Consider the following 22,979-nt stretch of genomic DNA (forward strand, 5'->3'; position numbering starts at 1 on the left):
TTATTCTGGGAAGATGCAGCTTGCAGCTCAAAATAATTGATATTTTAAAACTGTTTGGGATTTTGTCTCCATTAAATGCTCTTGCTGAACAGAACTTCAACACAAATACACAGGCTTGTGCCCTTTAGATAATGGAAAGCTACAGCACTTTCCTCAGCCCTCAACTTGAATGCAGATTGTCCCAAAACTCAGTAAAAGTGCACTAGGTAGGATGGCCAGTGATGTGTGGTTACTTATTTCCAGGGCTCTGTAGCACCTTAAGACATTTCAATGGCATGACATTGCCACTTATACATTATGCAGTCACTGAAGACCTCCTGGCAGGTGCAAAGTAGGGATATAAAATACTAAACAATTAACCGGAAGCATATGTCATAAACCCCCATCCCTGGCGCCGCACCAGCCAGCCGGAGCAGCCCTACCCATGCCGGCCCGCCAGCCCCAGCCCTTCTCCCTTTAATCAGTTAAGCGATTAAACAATATTGTTTTAATTGTTTAAACGGTTAATTCTTTTAATGGATATTTACATCCCTAGTGCAAAGGCCACTGTTGTTTCCCCATAAAAATCTTACTGCTTTCAGTTTGGTGGGCAGAGCAAGTAGAGTTGGTTTCTGGTCAAAGGGAGGCTACATTCTATAGCTCCTTAGTCACAAAGCACCAAGACTCCTGTTTTATGTGCAGATTAGTTTTGTTTTCTTACCTCCGTCCACCTAATGACCTTTCCATTTGCTTTATACTCTGAGCCATGAAATATCTTCACACTGGTTATAGACTCCATGGATTTGCCATCAATGGGGCTTATAACACTAGAAAGAGGAAGGGAAAAACAACTTTAAGTTAGCAGAATGCCTCCAAACACTAAATGCCATCATATAAAACCTGATTTCAAATTTGGCCATCTGAGTAGATTTGCAGAACAGAGGACATTGTAAAGGAAAACCTCATACACCTCTACCCCAATAGAACGCTGTCCTCAGGGGCCAAAAATCTTACCATGTTATAGGTGAAACCGCCTTATATCGAACTTGCTTTGATCCGCCGGAGTGTGCACCCTCGCTCCCCTGGAGCACTGCTTTACCGCGTTATATCCAAATTCGTGTTATATCGGGTCACATTATATCGGGGTAGAGGTGTATAAGGGTTGTGAAGGGCACTTGTTTTGACTTACCTGGATTCTCAAAGTGACCCCACTGCAGGTTATTTGAAAAGTGAGCACTCTGCAGTTTAAACTGCCACACAGTGATTTGCCACATTTGCTAAAATGGACAAACACAAACTATCCCAGAAGGGAGATCTCCAGAGAAAGATTTCTCTCAATGTACTGAATATCATCGCTAATGTGGTGGTGTGAACAGATGCATGGATCTCAACAGTAATCAGGCTTTTTGAAATTGTCTTCCTGCTGTGTTGAGAGTTTACCCCAGATAAATACAGCTGAAAAGTGCAGTGCTTTCTGCCATATCACACAGGAATCAATCAGATATAGTATCTAGACTTGAAATCCTCTTAGACTAGGTGGAGTTGAGGCTGGGGAGTAGAGAGGTAGCTTGCCTTAGGTCTGCAATAGCCTTATATTTGAGCTGTGACCTCACAAGGGACTGATGAGCTCTCCACACATGGAACATACAGAAACCTATGTAGATTTATTGCACATTGATTGGAATTTTATTTATTTATATATCAAATCAGTCATGTCTAAAATGTTACTTACCCTGAATTTAACAGAACAAGCAGCCCAACTAATGCCCTGAAATGGCGACTTCTATGGGACTTCACAAATGATCCCAAACACATGTGAAATGTCTTTACCTAAAGAACAGTCTCCTTTTCTAGGCTGCTGCTACTATCCATGCTTCTTCGAGTTTTCAACCTCGCCCATCACATTGCATGCCCTAATGCTTAAATTGCCAGGTACTCGCCATCTTGCATTGATTGTTAAGGTTTCAGATTCAAGGTTATAGACTCAGTGCTGCTGTCCAGCATGTATCAGATTTTACCCACACCACCACTTTAGTGGAAGGAATAAGAAACTTTCCTAGTGTGCAAGATTCAGCACTCAGAAATTAGCAGCGAGGTGGCCTTTTACAACCAGTATAATGGTTTAAAATAACTGGAAATTTGCACTAGCAGAAATCTTTCTGCAGCCTTGATAACTTTCTAATCTGATGCACTGAAGTTCTATTTACCTCAGCCCCATTTTAATAACGGATTCAAAAGTCTGATCTCTCAAACTAATGGTGCAACTTTGCAAGGGGCTAAGCACCTTCAGTCCATACTGATTTGAAAAAGTCACTCTTTACCTTTCAGGATCAGCTCCTCAGAATTTTAACAAACATATATAATAAAGAATTATTTTGCAAAAAGTCAAACGCTTCTATGATTACTCTTCCTTTATCTTGTCACAAATGTTATCTGAGAAACTTGGAGCACTCTAAAAATCACAAAGCATGTGGATTCTTCTTCATAGATAGAACATGTTCTTAGTACGCTATACAGACACATAGCAGCAGACAAAACAGGGCCAAATAAACACTGTAGAAGTGTCAAGGGATTATTCATCTACTCACCCCTTGTTAAAGTTTTTGTCATCATCCACCCACTGAATATGAACGTGTTCCTGAGGCTCTTCAGCATCTACTTTGCCACAAGTAATAGTGAAGTCTTTCATCTCTCTCAGAGCCTGCCTCAAAGAGTCCATGTTCTCAGCAGTTATCTGGACCATTACACCATCTAAGGAATCAAGAATTATCATGATCAGAAACAACCAACAGCCACATTTAAGAAAGAACATTCACAGCAGAGCTAAAAGCATTCTTCCTATTATGATTCAATGTCAACGTGCAATATCTATTTGAAAGGCCATAAGTAGTAACGCTATAGAAAGCTGTTGGCTTAGTAGCATTCCCATCCTCAACATGTCGTTTATACCATGTAACATTTATGAACGTAGCCTGGAGGACATACCAGTGGAAGCTGAAGTCTACCTACAGAACGGCTTCAACCTTAGCAATGGCAACCACGAGTTTACGCACACAGCCCTGCCACTGCTGTTCTGGACATCCCACCTCAAGGTATGAGAGGTAAACCATCATGATCATTCAAATATTTGGCCTCCAATGAGATCAGCAAGAAGGACTCCAGCAGTAACAGTGTTTTTTGTGATGTGGACGCTTGCCCACCAGGAATCCCACCACTCAGTTCACACAGGCTGTTAAACAAAAATAAGTCTCAGCTTTTGGATATTACCAGCCTGAATAAACTGTGTTTGCACAAGTAACTTGGTAACAAACAGTTCCATAAAACAGCAAGTTACTAATTCCTTGAGGTATCCCAACTCTCCAGCTGATGAGTTTCCAACTCAGCATCCTGAACCAAAAAAAATTCATTTCTGGTTTAAGTAAAGAATGTAGCAAAACAACATATACTCAGCCTTGTTTTAATGTGGCACTTTTATAAGCCATGACCCTCCCTCAAAAATATAGGAGAGAGAGAGAGCACAAACTGGAGACTCGGCTCCATCATCTGACTCTGATGGCAAAGAAAGAATGAACTATGGTGACAACCCAGTTTAAACAAACTTGACCTTTCACGCTATCACCTGACAACGTATTAGGATACAAACCTCAGAAATTTATAAGCTTGCCCACTGCAAGGCTAAAATGAACAGGCTAATGCACAGCAGGGCTTCATCTCTTGCTATGGAGATAAACTCCAAGTTTCTTATGCTTGCAATTTTCTACTTCAGTCAAGGATTGTAAGCTCTGATCCCCAGCACAGGAGCCAAGTATTTCACGTTCACCCTCATTTTCTTGTACTGGTGTCCCAGGGCATCTGGACTAGTTATTCTCATTTTCTCAGTTAAATTAAGTTACAGGCCATAATGGAAAATTGTGTTTAGCTAAAGAGTGAGATAACACCGAGTAACCAGAGTGATTCTCAAATACCCAGGGCACAAGAACTAAGCTGTGCATACTGCTCAAATATACAGTTTTCAGGAGGGAAGCAATGTTCTTTGAGCAAGCTGTTCATTCCTTACCTTCTACAATGCTGGACTTGGCAAGGTAGCCTGAAGAGGATTTTAAAGCTCCACTGAACACAAAGAAGCTGGCACCAGTCACTGCAATAACAAGACTGATTTTAGAGAGGCTCTTGTCAAAGCAATGCCTTATGCAAGAATCAGGTATTGTAGCTGTATCATCCACAGAGACGCTAATAACCTAAATAAGGAATTATGTAGCACAAAGTTATTATGATTCCAGTGTGTATCAGATGCTTGGGCAGCAAGGGTGCCCTTGTCTGATGATATTCTAAACCTGATGACAATTTTTGCCAACCTTAAAGAATGTTAATATTTAATTAGTTTATTTTTCACTAAGAATGAGGGGTCTGTTTTAGGGGGTAAACATGCACATTATGACCTTTAAAAAGTCCTCAGGCGATTAGAAACAATCTTACTTGGGCTTTTTGCTGATGACATTGTACTATTGACCAGTCAGGAGAGTGGCTCAAATTTTCTAAACTAGCTGCCAGCCAGCTTAAAAGCAAAAGCCCTTGGAATGGCCATTGTGTCTCCAGTACCACAACGAAGCTCCTTGAAATCCATCCTCCCATGCTCTATGTACAGAAAATAACGACTTAGAAATTAGTGCCAGCCCTAGAGGAACCAACATGCCAACGCATATCCTGAAGTTGTGAGTGAAGATCATGAATGTTCAGGGTTAGAAAAAAAATTGTACTCATTTGGAGACATCATGGAGCTTCTACATAAGATTATCAACTCTGACATGAAGTCTGGTTAAAAAAAAAAGCCCTAACATTTTAATTCTTAAAATGTTAAGTTGCTATTGCATCATTTCACCTGGTCTTAATAAAAAATAAAGCCTGAAAATCAAATGGTCTAATTAACATACACACACAAAGCTCTTGCAGTTCGGTGAGGAGGGGTTAGGTACACTAAGGCTAGATCTGCACTACAAACTTACCTCTGTATAACTATGTCCCTGAGGGGTATGAAAGCCTGCTTCATTTTATGTCAGTTATGTGAGGCCCTTGAACTGGCAAGCTGCCAACTCAAATCTCAGCTGGACAAATACTCACCACCACCAGTAACCATAGAGAGGTGTGATCTGAACCATAGATAGGGAACAAAAATCCACATCAACAGTATGCAATACACCTCTACCCCGATATAACGCTGTCCTTGGGAGCCAAAAAATCTTACCGCGTTATATCGAACTTGCTTTGCTTTGCTTTGATCCATCGGAGCGCGCAGCCCCGCCCCCCTGGAACGCTGCTTTACCGCGTTATATCCGAATTTGTGTTACATCAGGTCACGTTATATCGGGGTAGAGGTGTACTTCAAACACCAGATTAAACTGTGGACATTGAAAAGGAGTGCCAGGAGGATGGGCAGGGTAATCCAGAGGCAAATAGGGCACTTTCTTATTATTCACACATTTGCATTGGGCCTTCCCATGATGCTGCATGTATGGGAAGCCATGCCCCCATCAAGTACTAGGAGCTCTCTAGTCATACAATTGTAACTGGTTCCTGTGCTAAATATTAATTTCAGAAGGTCCATGAATTAAAGGCAAAACCTGTTTTGGCATATTTACATATTTAATGGCAGCGCAATAGACAAAAGAAAGTCATGCAAGGCGCTTTGGGTGGGAAAAGCCTCCATCTGCTCCCTTAGACCTGTCCCATCTCACCCTTTCTTGGCTGATTATGAATACTGATGGCCTGCGTCTGGTAGTTCCCATCATCATTCTGGACACACACTAGGTGAGAGTCTGCTTTCTCATTGAAGCATGCTCCCCCGGCTAGAACATGCTCATTAGACTTGTTCATGGCTTTCATCATCTGCAAACAAAAAGAAAGTTTATCACTTTCATTTAGCCTCAAATCCTTCACATGGGTTATTAGAATAAACAGTGGCTTGTGTGGTTTAATCTGGTTGAAGAATCTTATTAGAATTTATTCAACTGTGACACCTTTGCAAAGACTAGCAAACTTGGCAACAACACTCACATCATAAAATTTTCAGAAGCACCTATGCCCATTTTCAAAAGTGCTTAAGTCTCACTGAAAGTGAATGGAATTTAGGCGCGTAAGCATGTAAGATTAATTGTGGAGACAAGGTGGATGAGGTAATCTCTTTTATCGGACCAACTTTTGTTCATGAGAGAAACAAGCTTTCAAGCTTACACAGATCACTTCTTCAGCTCTGGACTGTGTAAACTCTGTAAGCTCAAAAGTTTGTCTCACCAACAAAAGTAAGTCCAATAAAAGAGATTACCTCACCCACCTGGTGTCTATGATATCCTGGGACCAACATAGCTAAAACACTACTGCATATAAGATTAATTGTAACAACCTCTCAATGAAGCGCAAAAAAGCAAGGAAAATATCACATTATGGGACACTTCTTAATGAACCCTCGTGCTCACATCAACACATTTTCACTGACAGCACCAGACTCTACACACTCTCTTCTGACTCCAAGTGAAAAGGAAGCCCATTACACACAACATATTAATCTCCTGCTCAGTACAACACAAAACCTTTATTACAATATCAGCAAATATTCAACACTCACATATATGCACAGGTTAAGTGTGTGGTGTGTTTTGTGGGGGAGATATGAAATCATAGTTAAGGTTTTGTATTACTGTAGTGTGTTTCATTATTGGTTTCAGCACCTCATGTTCCAAAGGCAAGACTTTAGTGAAATGGCAGGCACCTTTACCCAGGGCACCATTTGCCTTCAGTCCCATTAGAAACAACATGGCAGCCTCACTTTCACATGGCAGGGCATTAGTTAAATGACAGGCATCTGTACTGAGGGCAGGAGTAACTTCAACGCAACTGGGAGTCTTAAGTCCCAGTGAAAGTTAGAGGAAATGGCAATCATTTTGAGTACTGGAAAATTATGAGTGTAAAGGTAAAGACCGGATACAGTAATTGTTAATACCTTTGCTTAATTACAGGCACATTTCTCCAAATGTAGCCCATGCATGAGATTTCAATAGTTTTAACTGAATGGACAGTCTGAATGATATAAACCAGCCTTTAGTTAGAAAAGAGTTGAAAAAAAAAAGTTCTCAAAAGTCTCATGTTTAAAAACAGATTAATTGAAAATCTCCAGAAACTTCAATTTTTCCTGTGCTGTAAATTTTGAGGAAGATACATTGTATTCTTCACATAAACAAGAGGCTGAATCCTGGCTTCAAGCAGAAAACTGAACCCAACCTAATACAGAGGTGCTGATACACCTTTTTACTACAGGCATTTCCGCAACGTTCAGTTTAGCACAGTTAGCAAACAGTACAAAACTGAAGATAACAAATACATAAATCCTGGACAAACAGTTAAACCACACTGAAATTAACTACCATCTAGTGTGTATTGCATATACAATCTTCAAGTACAATAGCTTTAGATCCATACGGGCTGAAATGGGGGCTTTTTTCCCCTTCACAGTGGCAGTCAAGAATTAATACACCTTATAATTCAGTTACTAGCCTTCCTGTATCTTTCTGCCTCAGTAACTCCATCCTCTCAAATCTCATCTAAAAATAGCTTTTCCCATTGCCTATATACATATTTTTACTCTCCCTTGCTATTATTTCCACTCTAAAGCATGTTGGAATGCATTTTGTATGGAAAACCTGATTTGAAATTCAGTTATATGAAACCTTATATGAAATGCAGCATCTGCTCTGATGCTATAAGAGCTTTTAAAAATGCCATTCTGCACAGGAAACACCTCGATAAGGTCTCAAACAAGTCTGCAAAAGTGATACATTTTAGGCACAACTCTTATAAGGCAATTGCTTGTTCTCTTCTCAAAGGAATGCATATTACCTCTTGGGAGCCAGTATGGTCTGAACACAGAACTGGGAGCTAGAAGCACCTCAATTCTAATCCTGGCTCTGTCATGGTTCCCTGTATGCCTTCGGGCATGTCATTTAGCTGCTGTCTTAGTTTCTCAATCTGTAAAATGAGTATAATACTATATCCCTTTCACTGATGCAGTGTAAGTGCCCCTACCCTCCACATACTCCCCTTCCCTCAGTTCTCCACCCAGCATCCCATTGGGGCTAGAAGGTTTACATTCAATGCATCAAGGCATTCCTTGGTACATCAATGCATGTGTCAGGAGAAGTATTCTCAGAGATCGTAGCCCCTCCAGAGGCTGAGTGATGGACTCTGGTTGCACCCACCCCATCCCTGAAGGAAAAAGGATTAAATGCATAAAGCATATAGCTCTATTTACAACATTAATGTTATAAATGTAAACACAAGAGGTCAAGAAATGCAAAATTTAGCATTGTAGCAACAGTTATCATTTTGGATTATTAGTTAGACAAAATTCAAATTAAATTTAATATATATAGTTGACAAAGTTAATACTATTTGAGAATTTGAACCCTAGCATTTCTCGAGTTGTGTGTTCAAATTTGCAATGGTTATTTTATATTAACAATTCCTTTTTCCTTTTTAAATTGAATTTGACTTTCTTACCTTCCTGGAGTTATCAGTTCCTAATTTACAATGGTTCAAATAATGGCATAGCTCAAACTCTCAAATTAAGTCATATTTCAACCATTATACATTTAAACTAAGAGAGGTTAGTCAAGAAATTATTTTGAAAGTAAGTTCTTCCATATATTTTGTTCAATAATCCACTGAATTCAGGGCTTCCCTCCAGATAAATGGACAATTCTAGTTCACCTCCAAAATCAATTTTTAACTTCATTATGAACCACACTGCATCGTACAATTTCAAGACTTCACTTCATCAAATAAGTTCTGCAGTGCTTGTGGAATCTTGATATCTGCTCTGTTTGAACAGAACTGTGGAGCGACTGGTCCTGTGCAACCCCTTTATACTTGTATTAGTTTTTCCTCAAGAAAATACAAATTTGGTGATCCCCTTATATCCATAACCCAGAAGCTGTCTGTTCAGGTATTTTTTTCAAGTGACCAATCAGCAGGATATTAAAGAGCTAATCCTAGTCTAGTGCCCAGGTTTATATGTTGTATCTATAAGAAATTCTCTGTTTGCAAACCTCTCTAGTGCTTGCAGGAATCTACCTGGACAGATCATTTCTCTTTGAAAGAATTAGTACAAATGCATCCTTTTCTCAAATTGATGCTCCATCTCTATTTGGCAAGTATCAAAATCCATTTCTCCCCTATTCTGTGTTTCATTCTTATTTGGTGCTATATCATAGATGGAAAGCATAAGACTGACTCCTGTCTCCGCTACTGATTTCCTTTAAAACCTCAAGGAGATCATTCGTCACTAGCCCTTTAGATACATCACCACTGAATTATTACCTCTCCATTGTTTGGTCCCCAATATTGTTCAAATCACTCAACAATGATTGTCACTCAACAGTTTGTCTGTGAACATCATCTAAGTCTTAAAAACAGCTGAAGCTTTTCTCATGCAATTAAATCAAACTCTTGTTTCAAATGTACAGAGATATATTTTGCATTAAAATCTTCAAAGATCCAACAAATACCTTCACAAACACTACGAATACACAACATGTACTTGGAGAAAGTTCATTTTTTCCTCACTTTACACCCATACAGCATGTGTTATTTAACTGATTTTACTCAAATCAGAATAGTATGTGCAACTCTCTAACCCCCGATTTTCAATTAATTACATTTGAAGTCTATTTAAAAGTAATAAGCTCTGTATAAAGAAGAGCAACTATTCATTATTTTTAACTAATGCCACACTGAACTGATCTGTGCATAACTTATTTCTGTAGGCAATTCATATATAAAAAATTTATACATAATACATTTATAGTTTAATTCTGAGGCAGTTTTCATTGGCAGTGGCAAACACAATAAATTGCTTTGGACCCAATCTCTCTCATCTTTAAATTGTACTAGACTACACATACATATTTACTCTAAATATTACCTCATTATATCTGTTGCTGGGGATTTTGATGCTGGTTTTTCTCACTTCCATATCAACCACTAAACCTTGGACCACTGGCAACGTATACTGGTAATTTCTGAAGTCCTTGTGTTTTAGAGGAACAAAGAAGTGAAACAACGTAGTCATTAGTGACACAGGGTAGTTCTCCTTTCAGAAAGAGACCAAGGTACAGAACTATTAAATAGAAGTATAATGCACAATATTTAATATTCTCCTGAGTCATGCACCATTACTCTAGATAGGAAAACTTGATCTTTCTCTGCATTCTGATAGATTAGACAGAGACCTCAGATTCACCAGGAGTGAGAATAAGGCATGTACCAAATGGAGAATTCCCTACACTTAAGAATTAACAAGTTAGCTCCAGCTAGAACTTTTTATAATCACAGAATTATGACTAAATTTTTGAAGAGTGGTCTGAGCAGCAAAATTTAGATCCAGATCCAAAAATTCACAGTGGTTCAAGACCCAGAGTTCTGATTTGGGCACATCATTAATATTTATTGCATCATCAAAAGTTGCTGTCTAATATCTAGATTAGACAATAGGTCATCACCCAAATACCACAATAACAGTGTTTTGAAAGTTAGTAACTATACAAATAAATTAAGATAATCTTATAGTACAACATTCCCTTCCATATATACAGACAGAAAAAACAAAAAACCCACTCATCACTTACTGCAAGAAGATTCATAATTGTGTGTCCAGTCTCCCCAAACAATGGCTTACGAAATCTGACGCTGAAAAGTGGGCATGGATAAACTAGGAAAATAAAAAAAATGAGTAATCAGATTCATCTATTGAAAGGTTATGCAAAAAACGGACAATCTAAGCCTCTTCATATAGGAAAATTTAAACAGAAGGACTAAAAGTACATTTCTGACATGCCAATGGCAGCAAAATATCTGCATTCCTTGGCATACTTATCCATATTATAAAATTTTATCTATGATACAACTCAACATGCACAGGGATGTGCTTGGTCATGTTACATTATGTTGCAGCAAATTTATGAGGAAAAATGAACTAAATATAAATTATGCCAAGATTTTCAAAAAGGATGTCTAAAGTAAGGCTCTTAAATCCTTATTTTCTAAAGTACTGTGTCCCCAGAGCTACTGAAATCCATGACAGCCTGTGAACCACAGCAGCTTTGAATATCAGATCACTTGTTTAAGTGTTCATCAGCCACTTTGGAAAATCTTAGTTATAATAGATACACATAAAAGTTAAACTAATTACACACACACACCCCTCAACCAAACAATGAATGCCGAAATTAATTATCTTTATTAATGTGGTTGTTAATGTTTTAATAATCACCTACAGACTTCATCATTTTACATTAAATTCTGCCACTTGCTTCCTGTAATAAGTCAATAATATATATTACTACAGTTAAGAGAACACATGCTACTTACACATGCTACTTACGTCTGTATTCAGCTCCAAGTCTCAACATCAGTCGGATGGGGAACACTTTAGCCCAGGGAGTCTCCCATTTCTGAACGAGAATACCAAACAAGTAGGGCGGAGTTGGGAGCACCAGGTCCTGCAGTGACTGATATGTAGATGTCACATATAAAAATCCACCATGTTCCTTACTGCCAAGAAAACTCTGGCTGAAAAAGGAGTGTCCCAAGCTGCCCACGACATTACCTAGGAACCATGAAGTTCATTATTTTACTGCACTGAAGTCCACCAAAAAATTCACTAACTTGTTTCAAAAGAGAAAAATAAGATTAAACACGCACTTTTCTTCCTGGAATTACATCCTTAGTTAACTCCCATTAGTCACATTACAGAATGAAAATACTTGCTACCCAAGAATGTTCAAGTTACCCCTTATTCTACAAGTATCAGAGGGGTAGCCGTGTTAGTCTGGATCTGTAAAAGCAACAAAGAATCCTGTGGCACCTTATAGACTAACAGACGTTCTGCAGCATGAGCTTTCGTGGGTGAATACCCACTTCTTCAGATGCAATACCCACTTCTTCACTTGCATCTGAAGAAGTGGGTATTCACCCACGAAAGCTCATGCTGCAGAACGTCTGTTAGTCTATAAGGTGCCACAGGATTCTTTGTTGCCCTTATTCTACAGTATCTTTGTGCTGAAATTTCCACCTCAGACTACAGATGCGTCAAAACATATTGGAGAGGCAACAGATTTGTTCAACCATTGCAAATTATGTCAGTCCTTGAAACCAAGTTTAGAAAAGTTTTACACATGCAATAAGCGATTCCCACATCATGTCAAGCTTTGTGATCTGCTGCATCAGTGATGTCCCTCATTTTGGGTTTCTCAAGCATCTTAGAGGTCAATGTGATATAACTAGGTCTTAAAGCTTAAAAACTTAGGGCTTGTCTATACTTAAAATGCTAGAGCGGCGCAGCTGTAGCGCTTCACTGTGAACACTATCTACACCAACAGGAATGATTCTCCCTTCAGCATAGGTAATCCACCTCCCCAAGACGCACTAGGTAGGCCACCAGAAGAATTCTTCTGTTGACCCAGCGCTGTCTACTTAGGGATTTAGGTCAGTTTAACTATGACGCTAAGGGGTGTGGATTTTTCACACCGCTGACCGATGTAGTTAAACCAACCTAATTTTCTAGTGTAGATGAGGCCTTAAAAAAATAAAAGCAATTCTGCTCCACTTAATATCCACTTGTGACATGAGCACCATGAGTCCTGAAACACTTACGAAGCCATATCTGTAGAAACACATACACAAAAGAGTGCACACATTCATTTCTGTACTTGCCTGATTTAGGTCCATGCATGTGTGTAAATCAGGGATTGTGCACACAGCTACACAGGCACCAACACCCTTACTCTTAATCTGTATATGAACATCAGGGGATAGATTACATGTTTACTATGCTATCTAGTCATACTTAGAGAAAAAGACAGTTACTTTGATATGCACCTCAAGTATGAATGGAGCTTGCTTTCAGTTTTGTTATTGAGGTGCAATTCAAGAGGTGTATTACACTGAGATTAGGGATCCACTGAAAGTTTGGCTTCCACAGTGCCTCAAGCTATGAGAACCCCTAACAGAAAACCTGTTTTCAGTGCTTTCATGACCTTACATGGACTCTCCAATGCAGAAACTAGACTCTTTTGTTTAATGAATCAGGTACAACCACATTTGCTCCAACCCCTCAGACAGAGACCATCACCGAGCATTCTCAAAACTACGATACCTGCACGAGGAAATAAGGAAACAAATCAACGAGCCAGACATGTACCCAGAAGCCTCCTGCTGCAAGACAAGCCCAAGAAAGAAACCAACAGAACTCCACTGGCCATCACCTACAGTCCTCAGCTTATACCTCTCCAACGCATCATCAGCGATCTACAACCCATCCTGAACAATGATCCCTCACTTTCACAGACCTTGGGAGGCAGGCCAGTCCGCACCCACAGACAACCTGCCAACCTTATGCATATTCTCACCAGCAACCACACACCGCACCATAGTAACTCTAACTCAGGAACCAATCCATGCAACAAATCTCAATGCCAACTCTGCCCACATATCTACACCAGCGACACCATCACAGGACCTAACCAGACCAGCTACAACATCACTGGTTCATTCACCTGCACGTCCACCAATGTAATATATGCCATCATGTGCCATCATGTGCCAGCAATGCCCCTCTGCTATGTACATCAGCCAAACTGGACAGTCCCTACGTAAAAGGATAAATGGACACAAGTCAGATATTAGGAATGGCAATATACAAAAACCTGTAGAACACTTCAACACACAATAGCAGATTTAAAGCCATTCTACAGCAAAAAAACTTCAGGACCAGACTTCAAAGAGAAACTGCTGAACTTCAGTTCATTTGCAAATTTGGCACCATCAGCTCAGGATTAAACAAAGACTGTGAATGGCTAGCCAACTACAAAAGCAGTTTCTCCTCCCTTGGTGTTCACACCTCAACTGCTAGAAGAGGGCCTCATTCTCCCTGATTGAACTGACCTCATTATCTCTAGACTGATTCTTGCCTGCATATTTATACCTGCCTCTGGAAATTTCCATTACATGCGTCTGACGAAGTGGGTATTCACCCATGAAAGCTTATGCTCCAATACATTTGTTAGTCTATAAGGTGCCACAGGACTCTTTGCTGCTTTTGACTTCAATTATGTTATTCACGTAGCTGGAGTAGCGTAACTTAGTTTGACTTACCCTGCTAGTGTAGACAAGGCCTTAAACATCTTCCAAGTCTGGGGAGTGGCCAAACCAGTTCTTCAGAGACAAAGGCGCAGGCTTATGCCTCAGCCAGGTCTAAACAAGGTCAATGGACCATAACCTGCTAAGTGGCTATTCATTGGCAGGAAAAGGGTCATGGGTAGAAAATCTACATTTTTAGCAAAGTAGCAGCATGAGATTCCCATCCACACAGTCTCCCAGGCACCATGCTCCCTGCTGGAAATGCCTCTTAGTGGACAGGACTATAAATAGAAGGGGCAGACACCCCAATGGACCCCATGCCCTCCCCCTCCTCTCTCTCTCTGTGTTGATTCACTGCACCAAAAGGAACAAAGGAAGCAGCAGATGGAGGCTCTAGTGCATCAATCATGTGTCTAGGTGCCAAGTTTAAATAGTGAATGAAAATTATGAAAAAAAAAAATGCCCATGAAAGAGTTTTCTTTTTCCTCTGAAACAGCTTTCAAGTATGTGTCTTGGCTCTCTGCCCACTTCCAAATCATGGAAAACATCTCTTCTTTCTTGCCTATCTTTTCTCCTCTACTATTATTCAAATAAATGTTATGAGCCCAATGCAAAAATTATGGGTGAAGTTCTTCAGTGAGATTACATTATCATAATAGTATCTTCTAGCCTTAAAATATACGAGTCTTTGAATTATTTTAAGTGCAGCTATTTAATTCTATACATCTCCCTCGTGTACTGTTTGTACAAAAGACAATAGGAAAATAAAGCTATATACTATTGTATAGTTCTGTGACATGGATTACTGTCCAACAGAGATAATGAAGAGACCAAACATTTCCATTTGTGACTGAAGCCAAGTACTGAATCAGAAGTGAAAGGCACCAGCCTTCTGAAGGCAACGGCTCGAGGGATGCATATTTTGGCTGCCTACAGGACAATTTTCATCCCAACCCAATTGAAAGTCAGGTTATAAACCCAGCAAGAGTGGAAACTACAACTCAATCATCCAATACCCTGTTACCATAAACCACAGCCAGATCCCTATTATTTACTCTGCACACAACACTTAGTTATTTCAGAAGTTTCTAGCCAAAATGCAATTGTAAATAAAGGAACATCAACTAGGCTATCCTTCTCAAAAGCATATAATTTAACTTAGACTATGTTATAACTTCCTTGTAAAAAGAAACAAATCTAGAGTAGTTCCAAAATACAGAGAAAGGTGCCTTTGCTAGTAGCTGCCGCGTGCATGTGATGTAATAAGATTAATATTATTTATAAATTGCCATAGGTGTGCATGATGCATCTAAAGCAGCTTTGCAGAAGTTCAATACCTACTAAGTACTCTGTTATACTGGATTACCCTTGACCTTAAATCCCAAGCAGCTCTATAGATTTCTTAAAAAAAAAAAAAAAAAAAAAATCATCATCACACGCCAGTCCATTGGCGTGACTTTCCTCCTGAGGGCCTATTCCGACTGTCTTTAGTTCTTCACTGGGTCTTCTTCGCTTAATGAGCAACAAATTTTGTATATTTATTAGACAATACTTTTTGACCTCATTGGTTAATTTTAATACTGTTCATACCAGGAAAGGACCATCATGTTTCTTCATTACTTGCTTTAAACAACTTTTCAGTTTCAGCTATTTCCATATTTTAACGGAGGACAGACTGGCTTCCAACTCAAGTTCTCTACCTTATTATTTACAAACAGGTTTTTAGGTGCTAGTATATTCTCATGTACCCTTATCCTTATAACATACAAAAAAAATGAGACGTCCCTACTTAGTACTCAGTGAAACCATACGGGTGGAGCTTTTTAGAATTATTCATGTCGTCCATATCATTCAATGAATTCCATGTCAGAGAATTGGTCCCAGTATCATTTCTTAATATGTTAATATGCAATTAAGTGGAGTGGGAGCTGCCTCAGTTGCACAGTCAGCCCTCATTTCATCATGAACAGTAATCACCATCAAGGAATCAAGGACTGCCTAAGATTAAATGCCAATCATAAAGGTGGAAATTTGTGCAACTTAATCCTGAAGCAATAGAATTGAATCAATAATACTTGGGGGAAATCAGGCCAGTTGAATTTCTACAAAAAAAAATCATACTCTCTGCTTAAAAATGTGAGACACAAACCAGACAGCATGGTAGTGAGAGCCAAATACATACACAGGAGAGAACCATATATCTAACACTTTGGTGCAATGTGCTTTAGAAGATGCCAAGTTTGAGAAAACAAATATAAAGCTGAACACACTAGATTTTTTCTGTGCCTCGTCTCTTCTCCATGCCATGGTGTGGCCATCTTCCCTAGGTTTTGTCTCTGTGCCTAAGTAATGTATGTTTTTCATTCATCTCTGTGCGTTATACTCCGGAAGTGAAGGTATATGAAACCTATCTCATTTATCCAGGTTTTATATGTACATCTTTATATATAAACTTTGTATTTGGCTTCTATGTTGCTCCTCTTAATGCTTCATGCTCATTTAATGAAAAATGTAATAAAAATTAAACAAAATCTTACGCAAACCTATAATGGTTTAGGCAGTGGAACTAAATCACCTGTTGCCAGATTTACATTAGTCAGTATTAAAATGGAAGTACTTCTTATATTCCATCAAAAGAAAAGCTAGTGTACTAAGGCATATCGAGCAGCTTTCAATTAGCATGCCTGACTGCTTCAAAGAAGCCAGTGACATGGACAAAGTTCTCATTTCTCAACTTACTGGACTTCCTGCTGGGCTTATATCCAACACAAAGACATCATCATGGGATTACTACTACAACAGAAAAGCATTAGCCTACCATTTCAAAACAAGACAAGCAACACTTCAGCAGGGAGCTTGACAACAAACAAAGCCTTTAGGGGCCAGAGGGGAAACAAAATGATAGGGAGGAGAGGATGGAACAGCAATTACACTTGGTTTAAGAGCCCTGCATTTTAAAATATATTTTCTATGCATACAATCCATACTGGAACCCTGTATCTTTTCTTCAAAATATCAGCAGTTTTGCAATTAAAAACTCTTTGTACACCTAACAGACCCCAGCTTGACATAAATATAGGATAAAGTTGCATAAAACCACATTTAGTGCAGTGTTGATGCTCGTTTGAAGTTTCCGCTTTGAAACTGCAATGATTTTCTTCATAAAGCATGTCAATTCACTGTCAAGCTGGGGTCTGTTAGGTGTACAAAGAGTTTTTAATTGCAAAACTGCTGATATTTTGAAGAAAAGGTTCCAGTATGGATTGTATGCATAGAAAATATATTTTAAAATGCAGGGCTCTTAAACCAAGTGTAATTGTTGTTCCATCCTCTCCTCCCTATCATTTTGTTTCCCCTCTGGCCCCTAAAGGCTTTGTTTGTTGTCAAGCTCCCTGCTGAAGTGTTGCTTGTCTTGTTTTGAAATGGTAGGCTAATGCTTTTCTGTTTATATATATAAAAACAATGCTTAAGACTTTTACTTCCATGAAGATGGAGTTGAAAAGTGAAGAACTAAGATGGAAGAGCTAGCACGTATATTTAATTTTGTTTCCTGAAAATTCACCAAAGGTTTGTGCACGTCTTGTTACTTACCTACATCTAGCAAAAATAATGATCACATATTTTCAGTGACAAAAAAGACCCAGCTGAGATGAAACAGGCTCAGGCTCGCTGCGCTTCATGCGCTCCATGTGCGAAGAAGAGCTGGGAGAAGGACTTAGGACTTAGTCAATGTAAAAGGGCAGGGGGCCTACGGACGCCGAGGGTGTGGAGAGCTAGCTCACGCAGGTGGGGGGTGGCTTTGGAAGAAGACCGGGAGGAGATCTCTGATTAAGATGAAAGGCCGACACCACCTTTGGGAGGAAGGCCAGCTCTCTCTCTCTCTCTCACGAGGCTTAAAAAAGGCTATACAAATAGAGCCTAAGTAACCAATTTCTGTATCCTAGCTGTTCAAGACACTATATTGATAACCAGTATGGTTACGTTCCTCCCTATTTACCTTCTGCAGCAAACTTTCTTCAGAAAACAAAAAATTACTTCTGTTCCCTGGCAGCAACACCAATTCAAATAAATATATTATAATCAAGAAATAAAATTGCTAGGCAGGCTTTCAAGCAGTCTCTAATTTCTATAATAAATTCTCATTCACTGCAAATCCACTCTCACAGACTGATAAACATGAGGGGTGCGGCACCTCTGATAAAATGGGCAATATTGGAAGCTTAGACATGTCTATAATAACCAGCATGCTTGTTAACAACACCCAAGAAATTACAGTCACACAGGAGAAATTCTCATGGCACTTCACTTTTTTTTCCTCTTGGTGAATAGAGAGGAAAACAGCCAGAGGAAAGTTAAGTCTGCAAGTATCCTATATTTATGAGTGCATATTTTTTCTCTCTCATAGGTACATGACTTTGGGAGAGGAAAGGATGGATATGTAAAGAATGCATTATATGCTGCTGTGGGAATTTATCCTGCATGCCATGATTTATGAAAGCCTGAGTGAGAATCATTTTTATATCATACAACTACTCAAGATACAATTTGTTTCTACTACAAGTCTGAAATATAGCAATAAGTATTTTCAAAACTACCTCAAAAACTGGGAACTCTTAAGTGCTGGAGTTTGGTTTCTGATTAAAAATTGTAAAACAGCAAGCACTACCTCTCTCTTAGCACTGAGATGTAGTACATCAAATTACTACCAATAGAGTGCTAAAAATAGGACTCAGAATACATTATGTAGAAGTTATAAATTATGTATCTCCGTAGTGTAATTGTACACTGTAGTACTGCAATATATACATCATCATAGTTAGAAAACAACAACGATTCTGCATTGTTGGTTAAGTCAGATTTGGAAATAATTTATTCCCACCATATCTGAAACCAATAAGGCCATGTGACAATGGTACATTTTGTATCAAGCACCTTCAACGGACAAGCTGACCTTTGTTGTAAAAAGACAGATATTTTGAGACCCTCTTTTTCATTATCTCACTTAACAGTTGGATTCAATCGATCATTCAAAGAGTGCTTTGGATGATTATTCACAATACTTTGTACAGAACATGCAATAGATGATCTGTACATGTATAAGAATTTTTAATATATATCCGTGTGCAATACGATTTCTCCTCTAGAGGACTAACCTGGAGTACAAAATACATTAACATATCTAGATATTTTATAACATCTTTTTTTTCTTTATGACCAATGATTTTTGGATTCTTGTGAGTAGCAATTGTTAAAGTGACAGCCCGTTTGTCCAGTGATATCTAAATTAGGTACAAAAAACTATGTTAATACAACTTTATGGTTGGGATTTCATAACTATCAAAGACAGGAAATTCTGGTATGATTCCTACAGCAACTGCAATTCATCCATGCCTTACATATATACATAACATTACTTTATGACATCAATTTTTATGCTGTAATGTGGCCAACTTACAATTACTGTAGGAAGTCATAATTTTGAATTACCTAATTTTAGTGCATTTACCATAACCACAATGCTTCATTAACAATTTCTTGCATTTTTTTTCCATGTGTTAAAAAAATCTGAGTGCAAAACTGAAATTATTGTTATATTATTTATTATTTGTTTACTGTAGTGCCCAAGAGCCCTAGTCTGGAGCTCACTGTGCTAGGCACTGTAAAAACTAGAGCTACCAACTTCAAATTTATGTAACTCTTGCTCAAATTCTGAGGACAGCGCCTGGTATACCAGACCAGGCACTGGATAAATGCATGGAAGAATCCCTCTTTACAGATTACAGAGAGATTTTATGGAGACTACTCCAGCCTTAATGCTGTAGTAGCATATGATGGGCCTTTATTCACCTTACCCCTTCTCATGTGTGCATGCCTGGCTCAGAAGCAGTTCCCCTGCCCTCCTCTACACACTTTCACACTTTGAGCACTTAGTAAGGGCTGAAAATAATTTTACCTTAGAGCAGGGGTCGGCAACCTGTGGCACGCGAGCCGATTTTTACTGGCACCCTGCTGCCAGTTGGGGTCCCAGCTGCCGGCCCCGCTCAGCCCACTGCCTGTCTGGGTGAACGGAATCCCAGACCAGCAGCGGGCTGAGCAGGGCCGGCGGACGGAACCCCAGACCAGCAGCGGGCTGAGCGGCTCAGTGTGCTACCGATCTGGGGTTCCGTCTGCCTCCTGCACTGCTGGTCTGGGGTCCCAGCTGCCGGCCCCACTCAGCCCATACCTGGCCTGAATGGATGGAACCCCAGGCTGGCAGCGGGCTGAGCGGGGCCGACAGCCGGGACCCCGGCTGGCAGGAGCCGGCGGCCAGAATTCCAAACAGTCAGCTGGCTGAGCCGCTCAGCCTGCCGCTGGTCTGGGGTTCCAGTCGTCGGCCCTGCTCAGCCCACTGCCAGCCTGGGTGAACGGAACCCCAGCCGGCAGCAGGCTGAGTGGGGCCGGGACCCCGGCTGGCAGGAGCTGTCAGACAGAACCCCAGACCGGCAGCGGGCTGAGCGGGGCCGGCAGACAGGACTTCGGCTGGCAGGGGCCGGGGGACAGAACCCCAGACCGTCAGCGCGGGTGGCAGACAGAACCCCGGACCGGCAGCACGCTGAGCCGCTCAGCTGGCTGCCAGTCTAGGGTTCCGTCCGCCGGCCCCTGCCATACAGCATCCCTGCCGCCAGCCCTGCTCAGCCCGCTGCCAATCTGGGGTTCCGTTGCGGGGCCCTGTAAATGTAAAATGTATTACTGGCACGTGAAACCTTAAATTACTGAAGACTTGGCATGCCACTTCTCAAAGGTTGCCAACCCCTGCCTTAGAGAGTCACTTTTGAGCTGGAAAAAACAAGAAAAAAATCTATCCAAGTACAATTTTTTGAAAATTACAGACAGCTGGCAAAAGGGGCTTAGAAGGAAAGCTCTTCCCCTTCAATATAATTGTTGCTGCTGCAATGCTACCCTCTTCTCCAATTAGAGCTTAGATATTTTGTTTTATTTACTGCACTTCCATTTACCTTAGTGAATATCATACTAATACTGAATACTAATAACTGAAGTGAACTCAGACCACTACCAATTTTGATCACTAAGTTTTCTACTTTTAAATAAAAATAAATTCTCAATTTTATCAAAGCAATTCTCTAGTCCATTAATGTTATTTATTGAAGTCACCTACTACAGATTTCAAAGAGAAATCATTCCCACCTGCCAAGGCGTCCCGATAAAGTTGCACAAAATGATTAAAGATATCCTTCGGCAAACACTTCTCATCAGGTAAACACTGCAGGAGAATCACTATCTCCGACTGCCCCACTGCATGCATTCCCTTTGTAGTGAAACACCAGCACTTCCTGTTCACATCTGCAGAGAGGAAAACATGACTCAGGCTGGAAAAAGTAGATTTCCACTCAACATCTGTTTGCCATGCCCAAACTTCACTATAGGAAGACAGCACATTTTTAAAAAATCAAATACACTAACATTGCATAACTCTGGCACTTGCTACTAAGATACCTATGGCTCTATGACTCAAATCTTGCACACAAACATGCCTGAACACAATAGAGCAGATCAATACAACAGGTGTCTACATTCCAAAATAGGGGTGGAATGTGCATGAGGGTAGAGGAATCAGGGGGATGGCTAAATCGGATGGTGCATAGCATGGTCCATTGGGCCACTACACTGCTTTGAGGTTTGGGAAAGGGGGATGTAGGACATGTTCTAAGAAATATGAACATGTTGCTGTTGAGTCAGATGCTGAGAGTAGCAAAACCAGCACACATTTTTAAAAGTGCATTTTTTATCTTTTGTATGAGCATTTAGTGACCCTAAAAATGTGTTGCTACAAAAGTGTCCTGCTTTTTATTTTGAAATAAAAGTGGAGCCCAACTGAGGCACTTAAACTAAAAGCCTCCCCACTCCTACCCCCTCCATAATATAGACAAGACGATCTGAGATGCCAGGTGTTTTCAGCAAGGGCTGTCTGACCCAGGAACTCACTTCACCCCCTGGTCTGACAGAGCCACAATCTTGCTTGTTTTCAGAGCATCATTGAAAGAGATTTGAGAAGGGTTCAAGTGGATTAACAATGAGGGGAGGATTGGTGAATAATAGTGAGCCCTGTTGGGTTGGATGGGTATGTAGGATGCTCCAGGCGCATGTACAGATAACTTTATACAAAAATACAAACTGGACTAGTCCAACCTAGAGCATGGGATAGGTGCATTTTATAATTTAATAGGAACAGAAATATAGTACATTTTACTTCCATGCTGCAATTCACAGATTGTGGGTAGTAAATATCAAATGCTGTGTTTTCAACCAGGAATATGTATACAATCTTTTCCCCCCCCTCTTATTAAATAAAAAATAACTTACAATTCACAATTTTAACCATGGACAGCAAATTTGCATTTAAAACAAACACAAGAGGATCCGGGCTGCCATCTTCCAGCTGCTGCATCACAGAGATCTGAGAAGGTCTTTCTTCTACAGCATAGTCTATAAGAAAAAATGCAACGAAGTCATTTGCTTATTTGGACAGTAATCTACTCAGCAATGTAATCAGCTAAGCAATTACATCACTCTAATGTATACAGTTTGATTCACTTACATTTTACCTGACATTTTAAAATTTATTTTGTTCTGATATTGTTGGGCAAGGATTTTCAAATATCAATGATTTGAGTACCTGACTCCATTAGGCTCCTTTGAAAACTCCAGCCTTAATTTTTATCAACTAATTTAATTTTAATAACAATTGGAGATATACCTATCTCCTAGAACTGGAAGGGACCTTGAAAGGTCATCGAGTCCAGCCCCCTGCCTTCACT

At 39.9% G+C, this 22,979-nt stretch overlaps 1 protein-coding gene across 2 annotated transcripts in view; it reads right to left on the reverse strand.

Moving 5' to 3' along the window:
• Window positions 1-22,979, reverse strand: part of ZFYVE9 (zinc finger FYVE-type containing 9) — a 96,782-nt gene that overhangs the window by 4,647 nt on the left and 69,156 nt on the right. For both annotated transcript variants that reach the window (XM_039483636.1, XM_039483637.1), the window contains exons 9-17: window positions 22,525-22,647; window positions 21,349-21,504; window positions 11,408-11,632; window positions 10,653-10,735; window positions 9,950-10,054; window positions 5,712-5,862; window positions 4,037-4,117; window positions 2,568-2,730; window positions 701-806 (exon numbers count right to left, since the gene is read on the reverse strand). In XM_039483636.1, coding sequence (XP_039339570.1) covers window positions 701-806; window positions 2,568-2,730; window positions 4,037-4,117; window positions 5,712-5,862; window positions 9,950-10,054; window positions 10,653-10,735; window positions 11,408-11,632; window positions 21,349-21,504; window positions 22,525-22,647 — 1,193 coding nt within the window. The remainder of the gene's footprint in view (window positions 1-700; window positions 807-2,567; window positions 2,731-4,036; window positions 4,118-5,711; window positions 5,863-9,949; window positions 10,055-10,652; window positions 10,736-11,407; window positions 11,633-21,348; window positions 21,505-22,524; window positions 22,648-22,979) is intronic.

Source organism: Mauremys reevesii, linkage group 8 (assembly GCF_016161935.1).
Source record: "Mauremys reevesii isolate NIE-2019 linkage group 8, ASM1616193v1, whole genome shotgun sequence".
NCBI lineage: Eukaryota > Metazoa > Chordata > Testudines > Geoemydidae > Mauremys > Mauremys reevesii.